General features: G+C 47.4%; 7 protein-coding genes across 7 annotated transcripts; 5 read left to right on the top strand and 2 right to left on the bottom strand.

Annotated features, from left to right (window-relative positions):
* Positions 1–1,304: 1,304 nt before the first annotated feature.
* On the top strand, positions 1,305–3,214 carry PGRI_034420 (putative amino acid transporter; the record flags this gene model as incomplete). The annotated part of the gene is made up of 4 exons (XM_040791155.1): positions 1,305–1,641; positions 1,725–1,772; positions 1,831–3,090; positions 3,141–3,214. The coding sequence occupies 4 exons, from the start codon at positions 1,305–1,307 to the stop codon at positions 3,212–3,214; spliced, it is 1,719 nt and encodes a 572-aa protein (XP_040644211.1).
* A 486-nt stretch (positions 3,215–3,700) lies between these two features.
* PGRI_034410 (A4/G1 family peptidase) lies at positions 3,701–4,510 on the bottom strand (the record flags this gene model as incomplete). Its single annotated transcript, XM_040791154.1, has 1 exon — positions 3,701–4,510. The coding sequence occupies one exon, from the start codon at positions 4,508–4,510 to the stop codon at positions 3,701–3,703; it is 810 nt and encodes a 269-aa protein (XP_040644210.1).
* A 2,150-nt stretch (positions 4,511–6,660) lies between these two features.
* On the top strand, positions 6,661–7,962 carry PGRI_034400 (Peptidoglycan-binding Lysin subgroup; the record flags this gene model as incomplete). Its single annotated transcript, XM_040791153.1, has 2 exons — positions 6,661–7,071; positions 7,129–7,962. 2 exons carry the CDS (start codon positions 6,661–6,663, stop codon positions 7,960–7,962), a joined length of 1,245 nt encoding a protein of 414 aa, XP_040644209.1.
* An 806-nt stretch (positions 7,963–8,768) lies between these two features.
* PGRI_034390 (uncharacterized protein) lies at positions 8,769–9,863 on the top strand (the record flags this gene model as incomplete). Its single annotated transcript, XM_040791152.1, has 5 exons — positions 8,769–8,813; positions 8,866–8,883; positions 8,933–9,177; positions 9,229–9,620; positions 9,676–9,863. The coding sequence occupies 5 exons, from the start codon at positions 8,769–8,771 to the stop codon at positions 9,861–9,863; spliced, it is 888 nt and encodes a 295-aa protein (XP_040644208.1).
* Positions 9,864–10,606: 743 nt separating this feature from the next.
* On the top strand, positions 10,607–16,336 carry PGRI_034380 (DNA recombination/repair protein RecA, monomer-monomer interface; the record flags this gene model as incomplete). The annotated part of the gene is made up of 7 exons (XM_040791151.1): positions 10,607–10,681; positions 10,753–10,832; positions 10,938–11,005; positions 11,077–11,884; positions 12,163–12,872; positions 12,940–15,081; positions 15,138–16,336. 7 exons carry the CDS (start codon positions 10,607–10,609, stop codon positions 16,334–16,336), a joined length of 5,082 nt encoding a protein of 1,693 aa, XP_040644207.1.
* Positions 16,337–17,363: 1,027 nt separating this feature from the next.
* PGRI_034370 (alpha/beta fold hydrolase) lies at positions 17,364–18,248 on the bottom strand (the record flags this gene model as incomplete). The annotated part of the gene is made up of 1 exon (XM_040791150.1): positions 17,364–18,248. One exon carries the CDS (start codon positions 18,246–18,248, stop codon positions 17,364–17,366), a length of 885 nt encoding a protein of 294 aa, XP_040644206.1.
* A 1,175-nt stretch (positions 18,249–19,423) lies between these two features.
* PGRI_034360 (uncharacterized protein) lies at positions 19,424–22,235 on the top strand (the record flags this gene model as incomplete). Its single annotated transcript, XM_040791149.1, has 15 exons — positions 19,424–19,614; positions 19,662–19,669; positions 19,723–19,751; positions 19,809–19,928; positions 19,974–20,062; positions 20,112–20,290; positions 20,336–20,415; positions 20,469–20,596; positions 20,659–20,776; positions 20,822–20,939; positions 20,992–21,256; positions 21,304–21,358; positions 21,404–21,596; positions 21,665–21,834; positions 21,894–22,235. 15 exons carry the CDS (start codon positions 19,424–19,426, stop codon positions 22,233–22,235), a joined length of 2,085 nt encoding a protein of 694 aa, XP_040644205.1.
* Between the last annotated feature and the right edge of the window lie 736 nt (positions 22,236–22,971).

Below are 22,971 nucleotides of genomic sequence, written 5' to 3'. Positions count from 1 at the left end.
ACGGATTATGAGGGCTTCTGTAAAGCCAACAATTGAACATTTCCCTCGCGACAAGTTTCTTCTGGGGCTAGAATAGTAGTTCCCAACACTGCCGGGAGCCGCCGTCTTGTCGTGATTTTACAAGCACTGTCCAGGGCCCGGGACCCCGGGGCCGTGGCAGTGAAGGAATCAAGGGATCTCTTCTCACCGAAGCAACTTGGAGATTTATGAGGTTTTCACCTTCTTGTCATGCTCAGCTCAATACAATTAGCAGTCAAGGATGTCGGTCAAGGGATTACCCACAAGATGACCCGATCTCCAACTGAGGTTCTTTACGAAGATCGGAACCCTCACAAAGGGCACTAATACATCAAGGGCAACACTTTACTACCATGTCCCTCACATGTAAATCCACTCAGCCTTAAAGTTGACGAAGAGTTGATTGTTTGAATGTGAATAGCAACTCAGCCGTGCCATATGCTTAGCATCAGATGCTCCTTAGGCCATACACCTATTTTCTGCGACAGATAGGCCCACCAGTCTTCCGTACCGCCCCCGGGGATAATCGTATGCAAGGCCTTTACGCATTCCCAGCGTCCCGGGTACCAGCCACACATTTCCCAATCAAGAATCGCAGAGACGGTGACACGAGTTGTTGTCATCCCTAGAGGTCTGCAAACACTGCAAACTTGAGCCAAAACTGGTCATGTGACCATCATCCCGTCACGCACACCGCCCTCCCCATCCCCTTCAATGCCTCATCTTCGTCTCCAACGGAGTTTAAGCAAATGCAGGAATCAATCTCTCTACGCCAGGGAGCTCCGGATTTGTCACTTCCATTATCAATACCTGTGGAATATGTATTTCAGATATCTTAGGCAATCAAGCATATTTGGGAGGTTGGGGGAGGTTTTTTGAAACTCCACTCCTCTTCTCTTATTCACTCCCGATGGCCCTTTCTTCATTACACCCAATCAGACTAAAGATCATTAGAAGTTGTTATCAATGGATCGTCAACGTTGCATGCAGGATTTATCGGTAGATTAACCCGTCCAACTGATACCAACTCGCTATCCGTGATAACAGATTGGGGATGGGGACTCTCTCCGACAACACTCCGAAGACGCAACACTCCGAAGCAATACTTGTTCTACATGTCAGAATAATTTAATTTAATTTTAGGGATGCTTGTGTTGACTTCCCCGCGCCTTGGTTCGCATGGCATTAAAAGAGCCAATGTTACCCACTTTCAATGCACTGATCTTCACGTTTGTCTCACATTATCCATTCTCATTTGAAGCAAAGGCTACTTACTATCTATGAATATGGAAGTCCCTTTGGATGAGAAAGGCTCTTTCATCGCCGAGTCGCCACGAGAGTTGACGGCAAGCACCCTCATCAAACCACAGGCTCGCGAGGCTTACGATGTCAATGTCACATTTGAAGAGTACCTTTACTACTCTAAGAAGACAAGAGAAGAGGAGGAATTCCTGGAGCCTCCGGTGCTCAATGTCCGAGAGTTTTTCAAGGGGAAGAAAGCCGAAGAACCGCTCACGACGCTGACAGAGAAAGACTTCACAACTCGAGAGCGGCGACTGGCGATCACAGACGAGGAATGGGCAAATGCAAGCCGTTCGCTTAGGTCTGCTTCATGGGGTGCCTGTAAGTCGGCACTTATACTCATCTTTCAAGCTCAAGGCTCATATTATTGGCAGGTTTCTATTTGATTACAACGGACATTTTAGGCCCATATGGCTCGGGCTTTGCGATGGGCACATTGGGTTGGGGACCAGGTTAGCTACATTTATTCCTGTACACCGCGAACGACTGAGCTGACGGATGTGAATCTAGGCATTGCCTTCTACACTGTCTTCGGATTCATGGCCGGATACTCTGGATATCTCATCTGGCGAGTCTTCCTCGGCGTGGACAGCTACGAGTTCCCAGCTAAGAACTACGGCGATCTCGGATTCAGAACCCTTGGTCGGTTTGGTCGCCATATTACAAATGTCTGTCAGGCGATTTCGTTGCTCTTACTCGTAGGCCAAGTCACAATTGAATTTGGCCAAAACATCTCCCAGGTGTCGAAGTTCCGGCTGTGCTACGTTGTCTGTCCAGTCATATTTGCATGTGCTGGCTTCTTCATTTCGCAGATCAGAACCCTCAAGGCGTATGGATGGGTTGCAAATCTCGCCGTGTGGATGAACCTGTTTGTCATCTTTATGACGATGGGTGTTATGTCGGTGTCGCCACCGAACTACAAAATATCCACACTCGGGTCTGCTGGCAGTGCAGTTGACAGAAAGACGATCACACCAGACAGTGATGGTAACTACCCACCGATCATCCATTACAGCAATGTCCCTCAGGGCGGCCTTATTGGGTCCGTGAATGGCATGCTTTCCGGTGTGTTGGCATACGCAGGTGCACAGCTCTTTGTCGAATTCATGGCCGAGATGCGCCGACCTCGAGACTTCATCAAGGCTATGTGGGGTGCCCAGTTTTTCATCTATAGCGTCTATCTCACTCACGGCTGCGTGGTGTATTATCTTCAAGGACAGTACAGCTATAGCCCGAGTTATCAAGGTATCAGCGTATACTCATGGCAGACCGTCGGGAACATGGTCTCTTTGCTCTCTGCTCTCATCTGCGCAGGTCTTTATGGAAACATTGGAGTCAAGATTGTCTACAATAACATTTTGATGGATATTTTCGGTCTACCTCCTCTGAATACGCGGGTGGGTAAAATTGTCTACGCTTCTCTTGTCCCAGTTTGGTGGACGATCGCATTCATCATCGCCGCAGCCGTTCCGGATTACTTTGGCTTCGTCAGCATAATTTCCGCTTCGATGCTTTTGAACTTGACATATACCATCCCTCCCTTGTTTGCCCTTGCATTCGACATCCAGAAGAATGCTATCCGGACGGAGGTTGGCGAAGGATTCAACCCAATAACTGGAGAGGTGATCCGGACCGAAACAACGACAGCAAGATGGATCCGTGGCTTCTTTTCAGGTGGTCCTTTGCAAGTCGCGATCAATATTTGGCATGTCGTGTTTTCCCTAGCATCACTATCCATGTGTGGACTGGGCATGTGGGCGGCCGTCGTTGGTGAGTGATATTCTATTATACTATGCCTCACTCCATACTAATTATCATAGGAATGATCGACGCCTTCAAGATCCCGCAGCTAAACTCGTTCTCTTGTGTCTCACCACTCAATCTAAATGGCTAAGACAAAATTGTCAAAGTAGTGGATCTAACCACCGTCAACCTTCATTTAATTTATGTTATCTCGCAGACTATCAAGACAAGAAATACTATAGCATACATAATACTACGAAATTTACCTCAGCTCGATAAAGAAGTGGCTTCGTACGGCCCAATTGCCTCCGCTCTCTATTTAACGAGAGCTGCAGGCATGCAATTTCGAACTTCCGAGCTAGGCGACGGATGTCTTATCATAAAGGTGTTCTCTATACTTGTAGAAGAGGCCCACCGGCCTGGGAACTGCTCGTGGTGTCACTTGGAAATGAATTCTCGTTTATTTTCATTGATTTCCAACATAGTATTTACGATCAAACAGGATATACTTTCATCTTCCCCGGTTCGCCAAAATCTGTTTCCATTGCAACCTCCCAACCCGCTTCCGCCTACCTGTGCAGCATTGCGTTTTCGGCCTTCCAATACTGCAGCAGACATTTGACCATTATACCCAGCCTTAGACATAGCTCACGCTAACACTGTTGCTAGTAAGAGATGACTTGGTCAAGACAACTTTGCTCTGCTTGATATCCATGAGAGTAGATCCAGACGGGCCTACAGACTTGCCGCCCTTCGTAGCCTTCGCGTTTGTGAATGTCACGGTTCCAAAGTCAACAAAGGGAACCAATTGACCGCCGCTTTCGTAGTCCTCGACAATCCATTCGGCATTGTACTCGCACAGGTCTCCATCAACACCACCAGTGAAAGTATGGCTAACAGATTTGCCAGTAGTCAAGTTCTTGATGACAGCAGAACCAGCAGTCTTAGATGTAGCAGTCACAGTAACTTCAATGACATCTCCAGCGGAGATAGAGAGGCCACTGAAGTCGTAGGCATAATCCGGATACCACTCGTACCAGGCATCGTATGTGACCTTGCTTCCTTGGATGCAGAAGTCAATTCCAGTTTGGAGGATGGCGCTACTGCAAGTGTCGCCGTCAATACCAACCCAGGCGGAGGCACAGTACTGCTCGGAAGACGAAGCACCCGAGGGAAGTTTCGGGGTAGGAGCGGTGAATTGACCGGTCACTGAGGTGTATCCGGTGCCAATAAGCACAGCGCCGGCCCAGTTGGTGCTGTACTCCTCGTGGGTTGTTCCGTTCAGAGTGATGCGCTCTCTGGTGTCGGGCTTATAGGGGGGACGGCTGATTCGGCTGGTTCGGCCTTCAGCTCGGGCAGCGTTGCGAGCTGCGCGGCGCTCAGTGAGAGGAGCTGCAATGGCTGCCGTTGTGAGCAATGCGCTCAGGATGGTAGTTGAGAACTTCATTGTGCGAATTGGATGATTGAACTGTTTTGAGGTAGCCTGGCTGTGGGAATACCGAGATAATCTCGCGGGGAATGTCGTTTATATAGCTGTCATGTCGAGTTGTAGCTTCAGTCAACGGGACAAGATAACCGTTCCGAAGTACCGAACTACTAATACATATTCAAGGAGCATATTGTCCAATGCAACATCACCATGTTTCAAGAAGCATAATAAACTTTCATATCTCCTGATGCCGTCGGAGACCGATGCATAAGCTCAAGATGGACCGTGAGCTGAAGAATTTCAGTTAATCCGCGCAACTGCTCGCAAGTACTGGGCGCAGGTACCTTAATTGTTTCGAGCTATTTCATGTATCACGTTCATGCATACTCAGCGACGACTAGGGTATAAAGCCAATGGTTTTCTGATACAAGCTCAACCCTCCGGATTTCCGACGGAGCCTAAAGGGGCTTAAAGCCAACCCAGCTTAGGCTGGTGAAGTGAGGAATAGTAATGTGATTTAGCAAGCTGCCGGGACATTCAAAACGTTAACTCCGAACTAACAGGGAAAGGATCGCCCTGTTCAGAGCGAGACTTCAGTAAGCAACACCATCTTGATGTGACTGTGGCTTGTAAGCTAATGTAGGCTTGTGATCTAGCCATTAGCCTGTCAGTGATAAGAGTGCCAAGCTTTATACAAGCAACGATGCCCAGGAAAAAGATGGGAGAGGTGGATAAAATGTGGATTATGAATGTAGATACATACTCCGTACTGTTCATACCTACGGGGTAACTAGATATTCTGTCCACGGGTAGATTTACAATAAGGTACAGGTAGTCATTCATCGTGCACCGCTTGTAGTATGATATCAAGAAGACTGGCTCCAGGAATAAGACATTTTAATCCTCTTTCCCCCAATAAATTTACCTCGAGAGGAGAAAGAATATCTCCCTCATCGGAGGTCCCGGGTAAAGATTTCCGAAGACTTTGCAGGCAAGCTAGTCCACGCTAACTTCATTCGATGATGATCTCCGAATGAAACCTTGAGATTATTGGATATTAATGTCGTAATTCTTCTAGTAATATGTAGGTCATAGGATTTGAGGCAAGGTACTCCGTACTCCGTATGTTTATGAAGAATCTGGCACAATTCCCTCAAGCCGGGTCCTTCAAGCCACAGCGCTTGAATGCTAGGATATGTATGCTTCCAGACCATTCCCTGGGATTGACAACATAAATTTCCGAGTCTTATCGAATGAATACGATTTGCTGGAACTTGCCCTATGAATATTCGTAGCATTTTAATTATTCCCACCAATCTTTGCGGTACTTTTTCGGCAGTTGTAAATCTTCAACTTCTTTCCTTTCTTCTTCTCTCGGCCTTTCCTAATAACTATGAAACATGTAAATGCTGAACAGGTTGTCGGTGTGGGAACCTGTATCCCCGATATTAATGTCTCACCGGGATAAATCTAGCAAAGGAAATCCCCCTGTGCACTCTCCCATGAAAGAGCCTTTTTACCTCTGGTGTTAGAATGGGAAGTACGTGACTTCACAGGCATTATTGAGCACTGTTTGGGGATAGAGTCTCAATAGCGCCGCCAGACGCGCGAGTGTCAGTAAGTCTATTCATCTTTGTTCACAAATATCGGTCAATTGTCGGTCGGTTCTCTTTCAGCTCTCTCCAGGGTCAGGGTGTTGCTCTTTTTTTCGTTTCTTTAATTTGCCTTCCCGCATACTCTACCCACAGTTGTGTTGGTTTTCTCTTGGCTTCGACTCCGTTGGACTCGGATTCTGGTGAATTTGAGCGTACTCGCTTGAGAATTCCATATTGATTCTAGGCCTTCCAACCCCCTCAATATTGGGCCTCACATATAAGGAAACAAAGGGTAAATCGAAGATTTTGACATGCAGGGTGTGGTATCATTCTTTGTTGGAAATTCATTGTTCATACTCGGCCATAGGGTAGAACCTTGCAATCTTCCAAGGGTCTGCAGTTGAACAATGAATTTAACACTATAACTAATGTTTCATGTGCGTATTCGGACGGTGGCCATCCCAATCAAATAAGTAATTTCGAAAGGATCTCTTTTCTTTTACTCAGAGGCCAACTATTTATAAAGGATGGGTTGATCTCCTCAATGCAATATTCTATTCAAGGGTCAATGCAATGAATTACATTCATGTCCTCCTCTCGCTGCTGCTTGTCCACCTTGCAGTGGCCCAATCTGCGCATGCTAGCAATTCCCATGGCCATCCACTCACAAAGCGCGGTGCACCTGTGCCGGGTGCTAATGGTATCTGCCACACATATGCTATTCAAGGTGGTGATACCTGTGCAAAGATCGCCGAGCGCTACCAGATTACTGTTAGCAATATCGAAACTTGGAACACTGGAGCTTGGGGCTGGTCGGGTTGTGACAAAGTAAAGCAAGGCAATTTTGTCTGTCTCAGCTCCGGTTCGATTCCTATGCCGGTTGCTCTCCCGCGTGCTACTTGCGGTCCCCAGGTTCCAGGGACAAGACGCCCTGGTAACTATGCCGATCTTGCCTCTCTCAACCCATGCTCTTCAAACCAATGCGTCAGTATTACAACTGTCTGAACTATCCATGTTAATCTCTACTGACTATATTAACAGTGTGGTCCGACGGGTGAATGCGGTACTACCTCGAAATTTTGTGATGCGAGCAAGGGGTGTATCTCCAATTGCGGAGCGAAGAGCGCACCAAAGGAAAATACGGCCAAGGCTGCTCCTTCAAAGATGACCACTTCGAAGAAGACTACCTCACAAGCTACAACTTCGAAAACGACCGTTGCAAAGGTCGTTTCGAATACCACCACTTCGAAGATCCCTGAAAAGACCACTGAGAAGGATACTTCCAAGACCACCACGTCGAAGACTGCCAAAAAGACAACTGAAAAGAGTACTGCTTCAAAGACCACTTCCAAGTCTATCACACAAAAGACCACTGAGAAACCGATGGTAACCATGACCAGCATAAAGGTAGTCACCGAATCAAAAACCAAGAGTGCTTTTAACCCGGAGCACAGTTGGCAAATTACCATTTACGAGGACGACAAGTGCAAGGGTGATTACTTCTCTGTTCAAGGACACGAATCACAGGAGGAAGGGATGTGCTTGGTGTTCAAGGACAATAAAAAGACCAAAATCTCGGATGAAACCACTTCATGTCGATGGTGGACTGATGGCGGTCTTCACTGGGATACCTGTTCCTCCAGTAAGCTGGTGATTCCTAGGTCATGGTATATCACAAAGGGCCAATGTCTTTTCTTCAAGAACAAGCACTGTAAGGATGACGACTGGTTGGGCCAGACTTATCCGCCTGCGAAGGGCTGTCAGCACCGCGGGACTGGGTACATGTCTCCTCAATTAGCGGGATACATGGTTAATCAGGGTGTAGGGGAATGGGGTTCTATGCAGTGCTATTGGACGGAGACGTGGAAAACATGATGGAATGAATTTTGTTGGTGCAGAGTCGCAGGTGGAGGGAATATATAATCGAGTCAATTCGCGTCTTTTATGTCGGCACGCAGCCAGGCTTTTTTTTTATAGTGGATTGGAATGCATCAAAATCTAGCTAACATATAAATTATAATGCTAAAAAAATATAAATTTATGTAGGTAGGGAGCCTTCGAGTAATTCTAACTATAATCTGATGAAGATTGAGCTCATAATATGAGATTGGCATGAAATAGACATCAACCAGCCAATGGTCGAGCAGTAACTCGATCAACATCTTCCTTGGTCTAGTGGTGATGATTTCCGCTTGTCATTAAAACCGATAAGCGCGGGAGACCGGGGTTCGATTCCCCGAGGGAGAGATTCTTTTTTTTCCTTTTTATATTTTCTATATATACCATTTCTTATGGCAATGGCAATTAATATTATGAAAGTCTTTTTTTTTGACGTTGCATTACGATGATCCGTTGTCAAAACCGCACATTTTATATCTATGAAGTATGCAAATGTTGTTGTACTCGTCATATGAAGACCTGGAAAAACCAACCAAATGTGAACAGAACAAGGCCCAGAGATGTAGATTATGGATCTATACATCAGGCGTTCCTGCCATTGCGGCCATCAGTAGGTAGCCCTTTCCTTGTTCCTCAAGCTGTTAACATATCGCCTTTGCTCTTATATCTGAACTCTCTCCATTACGTCTTTTTTATTATCTTTCATTCATCATAAATACACTTCGCCTGTTATTCGAATGTACTTGCGGGTAAAGCCTGAGTATATCTCAAAATAACCAGCCATGGAATTTTGGGTAGGCTGGGAGCTATGGCAGAAGATGAGCGTGGTAAGTATACCACCTTCAACGAAGCACCCCTACTGACCATTATCGTCGACAGGCGCTAGCTATGCTGATCGTACGTGACCCTATCGTAACGCCAAAAACAGAACTGACAAGCTTTACAGGGCCTAGTGCTCCTTTACGCCTTTTCCGTACTCGGCTGGAATCGCTGGGTGACCAGCAAATACGCTGCCGCAGAGGAGAAAGAACGAGAAGAGGAACCCGAGGTATACCCCATGCTGCACAACGATGACATCCCTTTCGGTGCCAGAGCGTTGGAAAGAGGAATAGAAGTTGAAGGAATTTGGGTTTCAGCACCTAACACACCCACACAAAGCCCCTGCCCGCCCGCAACTCCAGTTGGAAGTCGGTCCGTCAGTCCAGCGCCAAGGTCGCTGCATAGAACTCTTGACACCCCCAGGTCCTCGATGGGATCTCAGAGGTCCATGATCAGCCCGCAGCCTATCCCACCGGCTGCCCGACGTGCAGTCGTCACTGAGCTTGATCTAGCCTCTGCAGGCTTCGCCTACGAGAACCACAGACCCGGCTCGATTTATAGTCGAGGCAGCCTGCCCACCCCAAATGCCGCTCGCATGTCACCTGCACAGGAGGAGGCATTGATTGGCATGAATGACACAACCGGCAGCGGAAAGCATGCTAGCCTCCCTACAATGTTCAATACACCATCTCAACCCGAAACGAAGGACTGCCGAGTAGGCTTGGATGGTGCTGATGACATGAACCATGTCCCGGCGATGAATGAATCGTCGTCTGCTCTTTCGTCTGAGACGAAGCGGAGCTCACGATCCATGAGTAAGTACCATGACTTGGGGATTCAAAAGAGAGGCTAAGTGCGCCTCATTCATAGAACTTCTTCGCCGGCGATCATCTGAAGAGTTCCGGCGCAGGATGAGCAAGATCTTTAACGACAACATCCAATTGGGGGCATCTGAGCAACTGGAGTTCAATCCTGCTCTCCGTCAGTACCAGGGACGGTTCCGGAGGTCGTTGCTTCATCCTCTTCGTCCGTGGGTCAACTCTCCTGGAAATCAGTAGTAGTGAGATGCGGTTCATGAAGGTCATTATCGGACAAGGAAACGGAATGATTTGGAATAAACCTTGGAAGACCTTCAGCACCAGGTTTTGCTCAGACATTTAGCATCGATTTTGATTTGGCGCTGCGGCAGCCCATGTGGAGTTTTGCACTTGGTTTCTCGTGGCCCAAAAGAACAGCGAGAGAATATGTTTTACTGAACAGATGGAGTCCCAACATGCAGTTCATTGCAAGATTTGTATTGTTACACCTTTTATCATTGCATATTGAACAATTGGCATCCATCGGGGGTATACAGCAATTGATCCACCCCAATGAAGAACATGACCACTCAATCATAGGGTATAGAAAAAAAAAACAAAGTAGATACTTGCACTTCAATGAATTTGAAAAAAAAAAAGAAACAAATTTGTCCAAAACAGGAATGGCCCAAGGCAGCACCCCACGTGATCTCGCGATCAATTGGACGCGTCCAATTTGTTGACTCGGAGTCATCCTGAGATTTTTGCCACAAACAAACGATTCAGACCTTTCAAAATTTGCTCAGTCAGAGACTGCCCTCTTGTTACCTGAATACCTGAGATTCGTGGCTTTGTTTGGTATTCAAATCGAGGAAATCGAGTACTCATCTCACCTAAACGCGTCTTTGAGTGGATCCATCATTTGTGCTTTCGAGTCGAGAGACCCTGCCAAAGAGACATCAAGATCCTGATAACATTGATAAACGAGGTGTATTACCGCCAGTATGGAGGGAGAAGAGCAATTCGATGACAATGGGCTTCCTGGCCCTGGTGCCCCAACCCCGCTTGCTGCGTTAGACGTGAGTCAATGATACCGCGATTTGCTTTCGCTACAAAATGTCGGATTTGTATACTGAATTTGTTCTCATAGGGTGTTGCTGGCTTGACCGCTAGGGATATCAAGTTGTTCGTGGACGCAGGATATAACACGATCGAGTCTATCGCCTACACGTACGTATCGAAGATCTACACATTTATTGCGACTTTTCGCGGCAGCTCTGCTATATCCATCACCATGCCCGTGTCAATCCGGCTAACACATACTGCGGATTTTAGGCCCAAGCGGTTGTTAGAACAGATCAAGGGTATTTCGGAACAAAAGGCCACCAAAATCCTAGTAGAAGGTAACCCCCCTTGCAGAACAGATACAGATATACATTGGAGATTAGTTCACTAATGAGAACGTTCTGATTAGCTTCAAAACTGGTACCTATGGGATTCACCACGGCAACCGAAATGCATGCCCGAAGAAGCGAGCTCATCTCCATCACAACGGGATCCAAGCGACTTGACACATTACTCGGTGGTGGTATTGAAACGGGGTCGATCACGGAGATCTTTGGAGAGTTCAGAACGGGAAAGAGTCAGATTTGTCACACTCTCGCCGTGACCTGCCAGCTACCTTTTGATATGGGTGGCGGCGAGGGAAAGTGTCTTTACATCGATACAGAGGGAACTTTCCGTCCAGTGCGATTACTTGCGGTCGCACAGCGATATGGTCTTGTTGGTGAGGAGGTCCTTGATAATGTGGCATATGCACGAGCATACAACTCGGACCACCAGCTTTCATTGCTTAACCTGGCCTCTTCGATGATGTGTGAGACGCGGTTCTCTCTCCTTGTGGTCGACTCGGCGACATCTTTGTACCGAACGGATTTCAACGGTCGTGGTGAGCTCGCCTCTCGGCAGACTCATTTGGCTAAGTTCATGCGTGCCTTGCAGCGTCTTGCGGATGAATTTGGTATCGCGGTTGTGATCACGAACCAGGTCGTTGCCCAAGTTGACGGTGGCCCTAGTGCCATGTTTAACCCGGATCCTAAGAAACCTATTGGTGGTAATATCATCGCTCATGCCAGTACTACTCGACTCAGTTTGAAGAAGGGCCGTGGTGAGACTCGAATTTGCAAGATTTATGATAGTCCCTGTCTTCCAGAGAGTGATTGCCTCTTCGCTATCAATGATAATGGTATCGGTGATCCTAGTGAGAAGGATTTGGAAGATAAGTGAGTCGACCTTTCACTCAAGGTTGCACTTATTCTGTTCTGCGACACGATGTTATTGACTTGATGAGCATTACATTCAAGAGCTGTTTATGTGCCCCCTTGGCATCTCAGCGTTTGAGGGGGATCTTTTTTTGTTTTAGGTAGCCAATTTAGAAAGCATAATTTCTCTTTATTATATTTTGAGAAGAAAGTAGTTCAATAATTCAAGAGAGCAAAACATGTAACAGCAAAAGATCAATCTCAGGCGCGCCAAGACTTTTGTTTTTTGAGAGCTCCAGCTTCCCGCCCTTCGATCTTCCAACCTTTTTACTTCCCCGGCCATGGAGTGTTAAGTCGAACACACGTCAATCAATCATGGCGAAAATTTACAAAGACTCAAGGGTCGACCTTCGACCCTACTCGCCCACCACTGTCGCCAACATCCAAATTCCGACTCAAGACGCCGTCCGTCGTCCACGGTTTTCGATCTCATCCTCCGACCAAGAACTCCCAATCGCCAAAGATGAAGATGAATTCGCCAGACGTCACCTTGCGACACAGGGTGAGGTCTACTTCCGCAAGCGCAGAGTGTACCCGAGGACATTTTTGTGGAGGGTCATCAATGACAACAAAGTGCTGGAGATCCAGTGCGCGGACCTGACCAAGGGTGGGACGGAAGTTTACGAATACAATGTGACTTTGCGACTGGATTTCCAGGAGCAGATTCTCCCCTTCGGAGTTGAGTTGTCTGACTCCGAGGATCACGAAATCATCAATGTCTTTGTGATCACTGCCTCTAAGCATCTTCACACCCTATCTCTACGCCCAGAATTCTTCCGCAGGACCTCCTCAATCGATGAAAATGTGAGGGACTGGTGCAAGATCTGCCTCCCCGCCCCCTTGGCCTTCTCGAACCCCCACCGACTACACGCGAGCAGTCCCCTGGAATTGTTCATCTCTCTCGATAATGGCGCGCTTTTACGGTTGACCCGCAGAGCTGGCGACGATGGTGAGTGGTTTTCCTCGCTCATACTACGTTCGCGACATTCGTTGTATTAATTTTTTTATGAAATTAGGCTCACACTGGTCTCCTCTTACCTTCGACGAACGAACATGGGGCTCTTCACTTCGAGGCCTTGTCAAATGGAACGCACCATCCTCGATCAAACACGACGGACGCAATCTTGATTTGAATGTCGCAAATGCTATTGCAACCACATCCGATGAGACATATGTCTTCGCGATTTGTTTGAACCACACACTGAAGATCTGGAATCTAGCAACGAACAAGTTGGCAGCCACAAAGGATCTCCTAGGACGGTCGCTTCAGGATCCGGATCTTGTATCGTACACGCTGAACCCCGCCGAGACATCATTTATGCGCGTATTCAATGCCGAGCGAGCTATGGATGGTGGACATCGCTTCTACGTCGTCACATATTCGCCATTTGAGGACGGCAAGTTCAAGTTCTGGGCTGTCAAGGGTGGCCTGACATCCGAACTCATTATTGAGGAGCTCTTCGCAGATGCTGTCTTCCGACCTGTGGACCCGGATGCTACAGGTAACATGTTCTGGAACATCGCTGATTTCCAGGTCAAATCCCGGGAAGAAGGCAAGGGAATGGAGTTGTGGGTGCTCTGGAGAAACCACGGTCTTTACCAACTCTACACTCTTCATTTCAATCTCCAAACTCTAGTTACGGATTGGGCCTCCAACTGGGTTTCGACGACATTTGAAACCCACCGACAAGAATTGCCTCCACCTCTGGTCGTGGATGATGTGGTGGACCCCACTGAAAAGTGGCTACAATATCTCCTGCAGCCGAACAGATACTTGCCGGAAGTCCTTGAGACTGCTCTGGCCGTTTATCAGGAGGCCATAAAACCACTCTCGTCGGCTTCATCTGCAGTTGTGAAAAAGAGCCTGCCTCTAGCGGAGCGACTCTGCTCTACAATAGCAGCGGCAGTCTCTCTTCGGAAATTTGCCGACGATGAGATGGACTACTCCCGGTATACTTCAGATACAGATTCAAGGTGGCGTCAGTTCTGGCAAGTCGCGGAAGATCTTAACAAGCGCCGATTCGAGCCAATTTCTCTCGCCTATGATTCATACACCGATATGCCATGGCTCGTTCTGTCAGACTCCTGTGCTGTGGTGCGGGAATGTAGCATTACTGAATTGTTCTTGCATAATTCCAGCTCCGAACTCAGCGACGGAGTGCCGAAGATGCTGGATCGCTGGAGGCACCGCAATGTTTCACGAGAGCTGGGCCCAAATTTCGAAACAGCCTCTGGATTGTTGAAAGTGGCATCTGATTTCCGGAAACGATTCTCACCAGAGCTTGACGGGGCGTGCCGAGCCGCTCTCCAGGCCGAAATTTTTTCTGAACCTTCATCGTCGATCCTGGACCGCATGGAGAACTTCCGAGAGCGTTGTGACTTTGCCAACCAAATTTCCAACAAAGCCTTTGATAGTCTAGATGCGGCCCTAAGTGAACACATGAGAACCGATTGCTTGTCCATGGACGCGTTCCTTGCTATTATTCAAACCGCTTCCCTTCACTTCTGCGGGGAAGACTCGGAGCTCGCTTCAACCTGCTTTGGCGCCCGCGTTCTTGTCAGTGGTGCGCAGGAGACTATTTCGATCTCTCGTCAAATCTTTTTCGATCTACTAATCCTAGTCACATTCGTAGACGGTGAATGGGAACAGACAAGCAAGTCTGACTTCGATGCGTCCGACCTTTTCTCAATGCTTGTCGATCTCCTGCGTGAATATGAGATGATGGCTTGGCTCAGTTCGAATGTTCGCAAATGCCCCGACAATGCAAGCAAGTCCCGTGTCGATCCTATGCAGCGATATTCACTGAAGGACAACTCAAAGACCAGCAGTCAACGAACTGCCAGCATTCTGGAGGATCTGTTTGTTACCGATATCAAGCCCCAGCAAGCGATCGACTCCCCACAAAGTTACACATTGACTTTGGGGATCAGAGATGTCGTGGCCTGGATTACCCGCGAGGGTGAGGTGAACTATCAAAACGCAGTGGCACACATCCAGTGCGACCTGATCGCCAAGAACAACATCGATCTTGCATGGGACTTCCTTCGTTTCCAGGCAAGTACTGCCTGGTCGACGTATGTCAAGGGTCGCTTGCATGTGGCTATGTCAGAATTTGATACCGCAGCAATCTACTTCCGCAAGGCAGCTTACCTGCTCTGTATGTATCTCCTGCTGATTTCTTTTTTTCTATGTACCTCAGCTAACCTAAAGCAGCTTGCGGCAAGCCAATGGGCAACCTTTCCGACATGTCAGCAGAGCTATTAGACCTCCTCGATGTCGACTGCTTCCACAACGGCCTTGCGAAATACTACCAGCACATCCTTTCAATCTTTGAAAAAGTGCGCTCATACTCCCATGTCGCGGACTTTGCCAGCCTGGCGCTGCAGGCCCTCGACTCTGAAATCTGGGCTGAGAAAGACGCCGAATACCCGACGGTACGCGATGACCTATTGTCTCGTCTGTTCACTGGGGCTCTCAAAACTTGCCAGTTTGACAAGGCATACTCCGCTCTTGCTAGGCTGCAGGATCTCAAACTACAAAGAACCGAGCTTAGCGAACTCATCTCCACCATCCTGGCAGTCTCTGGACCCGGCACTGCTGGTCTCAAGCAGATCCTCCGTTTCCCCACCTCTCTTGTTCCCAACATCGCATCTTTCATCGACGAGATCCTCGTTCACCTGACCCGCAAACAGACGACCAATGTCTTATGGTTGGATGCGGACAACAAAATCTTCCCAGCCACCCCCGACTACACCCGCATTCTCCAAGCCTATCGCATTGCTCGCAGTGACTACCGAGGCGCGGCCGAAATCGCCTACCGTAATGTCCAGCGCCTCCGCAAAGCACGAGATGCCCCGTCCTCAGCCCTCACCCTCAAAAACAGGGAAGCAGAGGATGCAGCCCGGTCACCAGTCGAGGAAGACGATGCCGAAAGCAAGGAAATTCGTCATGAGTTGTTATCCTTAATCAACCTCCTCGCTTGTGTCGATAAAAGCGAAGCATACATCCTCGTCGAGAACGGTCCCCCAATCAGCGCAGCCCCAGTTTCCCCCCATGAAAGACGTCCAAGCACTCAACCCGATGAAGATGGAAACGTCTCCATGGAAGACGTTGACGCTACCTCCCCAACACCTGGAGACAAGCGTCGATCATCTAATGCTGTGGCTTTCGCACCAACCCACCGCAGAACAAGCAGCAAATCTTCCGCCATCGAACGACGCAACAGCACCGTCTCCTTCGAAGTTCCCGCGACAAATAACTTGCTTAAGCGTCGTATCATCGTCACGCTCGAGCATCTGCGTCGCGAATTCCAGTCCGAGCTCGACCGCGTCAGCAGGATTGAGCGTGGAGATTGGGAATTCGGTCTTGACGATGTGAAGGATGTGGATAATGATGAAACGATGGTTCTGTAGGCCGACTTGTCTATCACATGCAGTTCAGCCCTGGGGGTTGCTGTGACCTTCGAATTCTTCTTTTGTTCCAATGTATGGTGACATGGGTGTTTTCATTTCTTTTTTTGTTAGGGTAGTCCCATATTCGGATGGGGTGCACAATTGGTTTCTTTTTCTAATATCGTGGATAGAAATACTATGGGCTTAGTTCCCGGGACTTCCTCGGGAACTTCCATTGCTTTCTTTATAAATGCTATTCTAGATTGCGGTTTGATAGGTGCGTTTTAGATTTCTTAGGAGGGGCTTTTTATAGGGGGTGTTCCAGTGAAGTTGTCTTCAAATTGGCTCATCCGTCTGAGCAGATCTGAGGTGTCTGGATAAGAGTATTACTCCTTCTTGTACGCTCCTTTAGGAACGGAAGGGCGGCCGGGTGGTGTTCCTGGTTGAGGCTCCTTACGTCGCTATTCTGCCGATCCCCTCCCACTGGTAGGTGGACAAGAAGCTCGGTCGCCATTTGTTAAACCATGAGATTGCGGCAATCATGTACCGATTCCAGTTAAAAGTCTTTAACAAGTACGGATCCATCGGGCCTTGGTAGTTGGAGATCGGGTAGAGGGCCCATCTGATATCCCAATTAGGCTTAGTATTAAAAGGTTATTTATATAAGCCTTTTCCTGCCTTTTGTGCCGTCGACCTATAAAACTGAGAAATCTACAGTGATATCTGAGAAGACCACTAAAGAGACCACTGAAAAGGTGGCTGAAAAGACACCGCAAGGCCAATTATGCGGGACTATCCTTGCCTTCTGTAATCACATCAGAGCTTCTATTGCTCCTTTGTGTGGTATGCTTGTACCTTGGATGAGTCATATATGATATTCTGTATTGTCGACCGACCGAAATCAATCGATTTTACTATCTTATTCCCTTGCGTGGCTGTCATGGCTAGCACTAATTAACCTTGCAAAAGAGATGGCATCAAGCCAATCTTTGTATAACCGTATGAACTTGAGCCGTCCACGGCAAACGATGGTGAAATCTAGGCAATATCATACACTGGAAGACGCATCCAAGGTAATTTTATCCGGGTTTGCCAAAAATTTCAGCAGTCTGTTCGCAACTGCAGATGGTTGCTCTTCGGGAAGGAAGTGCCCACAATCATCAATAACACCCCCGGAAACTTTTGTCGCAAAGTTCTGGGCCATGCTAATCATCCCCGAACCGACGGCGCTGGCTCCACCTAAAGCCAAGACAGGGATATCAAGTGGTGTTTTCGCATATTCTAGATTCTGCTTCGTACTTGTTTCGTAAGCCCGATAGTACTCGAAACCCCGACTCAGCGCTCCTGGCCTTGAATAGGCTTGTATATAGCGTTCACATTGATCTTTGGGTAAACCATCCGCATGAGCCGTCTTCAGATTGAAGAACCAGGTCAGTAGCTCCCGCTCACGACCGCTAGTGAGAATTTCCGGTAATTCAGGAAGCGCGTTAAACGAAAATTGCCAAAGACGCAGGTTGGCCGCGGAAGACAACGGAAACTGAAGCGGGGGCAGGAAACCTGGCACTCCTGCGTCTAGTATACTGAGCGATTTGATTCTCGATTGGAATTGGGCGGCCCAGGGATAGGAAATCCATCCACCCACATCGTGGCCAACTAGATGGTACGGTTTTTCTTTCAAAGCGTCGTGAATCGCTTCGGCCATGATTTTGCTCACGTTCGCGGTATCGTAGCCATTAAGGGGAGGAGGCGAACCACCCAGGCCTGGGGGGTCGAGAGCGAAAAATTGATAATGTTTAGAAAGGGGCTCGAAGATATCGCTAAATGCCTCTGCTGTCTGTGGCCATCCTGGAACGAGAATCAAAGGGGGGCCTTGACCGCCAACTATGGCTCGGATGCCATGAAGGAGACGTGTAGTTTGCCATTTTGATGTCATGATGTTGATGTCCGCTGGGTCGCATGTGCGGATGAAGACTTCAAACAGCGATTGTAGGTATAGTTATATCGTGAGCTGGGGTATTTCTCATTCATATAATTAATGAGTCATTGCTACAGTAAATTATAAATCAGGAAGGGGGCTATTTGGCCCCATATACTTGGTGGATTCAAATCTGTGATAGGGAAAGACATCTAATTCTTATTGGGTGTTCTGGGCCACTAGTGAATAGTGAGACGGCGAAGGTAAATATTGTACGGAGTAAGCGTGATCGGTCCACGGGTAATCAGAAAGCTTGTATAAGACCTAATTAGTATAAATTACTATCATTCACACAGTCCATTTGAGGTCAATCTCAGTGAGCAAATCAACTCAGATCAGTCCTGATCTTGAGGTTAAGAACCGGATGATTAGCTGTACCTTTAATATGTGAAACCCTAACAAAAGGTACATTTGCGTTGAACAAGAGTTTACCCCCCTAGACCCTTAAGGGGTTTAATTAGCAAGAACTAGGTATGCTTCCTCTAAATACTATATTCACGTACTTTTGCTCAGTCAATATGCAAGTAGAGCCAATTAGGTGAGAATATTCTCACCATCAGTCTACCGACTATTGGGGTTAGTGGACACCCTAAATGAGATCTTTCTTTGGCCCCCGGGCCGGGGGCCGTGCTGCCATCAACTGGCCGATAGTGGGATATCCGCTTGAGATGGAGCAATAGCATTGGAGTCTACTGTCGAAACCTACAGTACCATTAATATTAGAATATTTTACCCGAGATAGAGGACCGAGGGATATGAATCCCCGCGGAGATATCTTTCTATTGAAATTCCTTGGAGATTTATCACGAATATTGACTACCAGATTTCCGTAATTTAGGTACTAGGTCTACAAGAGCAAATCCTTATAACCAACACAAATCTAGTATATTGATATACAAATTTAGTGATATAAATCTCTAATATGATATGTATAACGCGGGAAATACCCCCGTCCTATATGCTCCACCTATATATGGCACTAGATACATAGGAATGAAGATCATCTTTAGCCATACCAACTTATACCACTCTCTCCCTATTATCCTCTTCGTTCATCTCAATGCACAAGTTGCACTATTATCTTCGCCTCTATACTTTCCCCAAATTAGAGACAGTCCAGTGGAGTCGTAATCATGTCTGCCGACGAAAACAACAAGAAAGAAGAAGATCCAACATTCCTGCGCGTGCACAAATATGACCCAAGCACACATGCGACAGGCCAGAACCGTCTCATCGGTATTGATAATTACGACGAGTTTGAGACCAAGACATTAGCCGATCTGAGAAAGCTTTTGATAGACCATGGAGTCTTTTCTTCTACAGAGTAAGATGAAATCTTCGAATGGCTCATGTCGACTAATATTCATCTAGTGTCAAGAGTCCGTTTTGTGACGAACGAGGATTTAAGTTGTCGGACAAGACTGTGATCAAGACTTCAAAGTGATTGCTGGTGAAAGTGAAGTATGAAAATATGATAATTCCCATCCATCCATCTATCCCCTCTAACGCTCCTACCAGAAGCCGCCGGCAGATGGGGTCGGCCAGTTGAGCGTCTACTATATCCAGAAGAAGACTCGCACAAATATCGATGACGAGACAAAGGCATTCCTCAAGAATCAACTAGATCTCAACCTAAAGGTACGTCTCTATATTCGCTATAACCATCTACTAACCCCGGAATAGGGTCAAAAGCTGTCCGAGGCAGACGCGAAACTGCTTGAGGCTTCGTTTAACCAAGCGCAGTGGATGGCCAGCTCAGGAGGCAAGCTAAGGTTGGTGAATCTCTGGATTTTAGTGCTCAGTGCTCATGAATTTTCTTAGTCATGCTGTTGATCTCAACGAAACGCAGTGGGATGCTATCACACGAACTAATTGCCTCCTCAGCGGCCACAGGATGGTGGTTTATCAAAAGAGAAAAGCTAGTGATGACCACAAGGCTGCAAAAACCGAAGTACCGGCCAAGACCACAGAGATGAAGGTCGAGCGCAGCCCATACAGCGGTACGCGGTCCCTCGTTATAATCGACTGAGGCTAATCACTTGTAGCCTTTCAAATAAAGCCAAGAAAATTCGAGAAGTGGGAGATTTCGGAACCTAGTACATCCACGGACTCCGAGTTACCAGAGGTTAGGACATGATTTTTGAACTACTAGCTGAAAGCTGACGGTGTTTCTACTAGCTTCAATTCAGGATCCCTCGTTTCCGAGTCGACGACGACTCATACGTGACCGTCTATGAAACGCAGAACGCTTTGGAGTCTTCACTTGCAACTAGCTCGTTCTCCGAGACGTCAGTGGAAGCATCCATGTAAGCTGCCTATAATTTCACCTCATGGACGATGCAAATAGGTAATTGACCCCAAATGGCAGCGGCGCTAGCTTCTGGGGTGTATCTGCAGCAGCGAAAGGTGGATTTGCTGCTGAGAGCAAGGATGATTCGGTGGCTGCAACCTCCGCAAAACAACAGACCATGCACATCGCTTACAAGGTACGTTCTCCCGTCCATGTGAGAATAAGCGTTGATCACGACTAGTTTCCGCGTGTTACTCTCTACCTCGACCCAATTGGTCTTGAGGTTACCGAAGAATGCAAGCAGGATATTCTCGGAGTCGTGGATAAGCAGAGTCTAATCGACTTCAGCAACAAGTACGGTGCGTCAATCTCCCCTTCTATATTGCTCGGCTGGTCTGATGCCTAGTGAAGGTGATATCTTTCCGCAGAGGGTCCAGCTTGGGGGTGTCCTCAATTCCAGCGTGGCCAGTCTTGCTATGAGCAGTCAGACTAAGGAGGCTAAAGCCAGGTCATTGAAAATCTCGGCCGCTGCCTCATTCTCGTCATCATTCGCACAGGCATCCGTCAGTGCAAGCCATGGCCAAGGTGACAGCTCAAACAAAGATGAATCAGAGAAGGATCTCACGAACTCAATGGCCTGGGAGGCAACTGGGGGTGATACAACGCTATGTAACAAGTATGCGGCTCAACTTGAGTGACTAGGGCATGCTAATAACAAGACAGCCCTTCGGCGTGGTGTGCAACAGTGGGTGATTACTACAACTGGAGAGTGATTGACGTACGTCTTTTTGCCCGAAACTGAACACCAACTGACATGAAATAGCAATGCGACATCCTTCCACTCTACAAGGTGCTCGGCTCAATCGCTGGTTTTGGAGATGTCGAAGATCGATTCAAAAGGAGCGCCAACAACGCATACCAACTGTCACGCGTCAATTTCAGCTTCAGTTTTACCGACGGAGTGTACAAGTGGCCTCTATCACTCCTAGATGAGACCCGTCCTCCTATCAAATTTGGTATCTCTCGATTGGTCCATTTCCATACTATCTCTAGTACCGCTAACCCATACTAGCTAAATTTATAGAGGAAGATTTCAAGACAAAGCAGCTTCAATCTAAAGAATGGCAACAGAAGAGGAATGATCTAATAAGTGAAGTCTCACAGTCGGGGTTCGTTCCATGCTTCGTCGGTGAGCCTAGATATCGAAACGTTTGGACGATGGAATATGCAATTCCTAAAGGTGGAGAACAAAAGGTGTGTATTCAAATGCTCATACTCCGTACTTCAATTGTTAATAATTTATGCGTTCAAAGATACCGGCAAACACTTTTGCGAAGATCCAAAACCTCAGCGATCAGCCCGCTCGCCGTTCATTAGCCGTTAGCAAAGAATTGCCGGGTTACCCTTCCCGTTGGGTTTATCAATCAAGCTCCGAGAATGAAGATACCTTCTGCCTAGAGCCCATCGATGTGTCAAAGCCCAAGTCCACAATAGAGAACGGCGACCGTGTATTTATCAAGTCTTCGGAGGGCCTATACATGTTCCGTGACCTGTCGAGTGGGTATATCGCTATGATCAGTAAAACTGAGATGGAAAATCTTGGCTCAGAGCACTCTTACGCCACGTTCGTCTTCGGGAATATCAAAGTGAATTAAGAGTTCCAGGTCACGGCTTCAACAGCTAGGGAGGCAAGCTCTTTCAACAAGCTTACACATGCGCTTTGCCATGTAGATCAAACAGAATGGAACAGTATCAGATCTACAACCCCATACAGCCTGGAAGATTCATCTAGTGTTGATTATTGTGAGTGAATCATGAAGCTAAGACTGGCAGCCGCCTGCGCGGGCCTCCAGGCGGTCCCGCGGGCCCGCGGGCGAGTCATCAGCTTATATAATGATCAGGTGATGCTGCCAAGGTCACCTGGCCTCCAGGGCTTTGGTGATTATGTAAGACTCAGTGAGCCCAAAAGCGGCAATGAAAGAGCACTAAAACGGAAAGGGAAAGCCAAACACTCAATAAGCCCTAGAGCCTCCATCTGCAAAATCAGAGGGAAAAATATCTATAACGAAACAGTAGAGACATTTAGACAGAATACAAAAGAAACCCCACTCAAACAGGGTCAACAATTTTATGGGAAATCTAAAGTGACAGATAACAGAATTGCCGTACTACTGCCCTTGCGAGATAACCTGATTTCACAGACTCCCCAAGTTGTATTACAGAGTTAGTCAAGAGATACTAGTAGGTAGTGTGGTTCGGACATACTTGAGTAGGATTAGGCAAATGTCAATTTAAACAATGATTTTCTCGAGTGACTACGGTCGACTTTTGAAAAGGAATTCAAGTTCGGTGATATATATATCGAGCAACTATATATCCATTCAAACGTCA

This window comes from Penicillium griseofulvum, assembly GCF_001561935.1.
Source record: "Penicillium griseofulvum strain PG3 chromosome Unknown contig_85, whole genome shotgun sequence".
Lineage (NCBI taxonomy): Eukaryota > Fungi > Ascomycota > Eurotiomycetes > Eurotiales > Aspergillaceae > Penicillium > Penicillium griseofulvum.
This window is presented reverse-complemented; position numbering and strand designations above follow the sequence as displayed.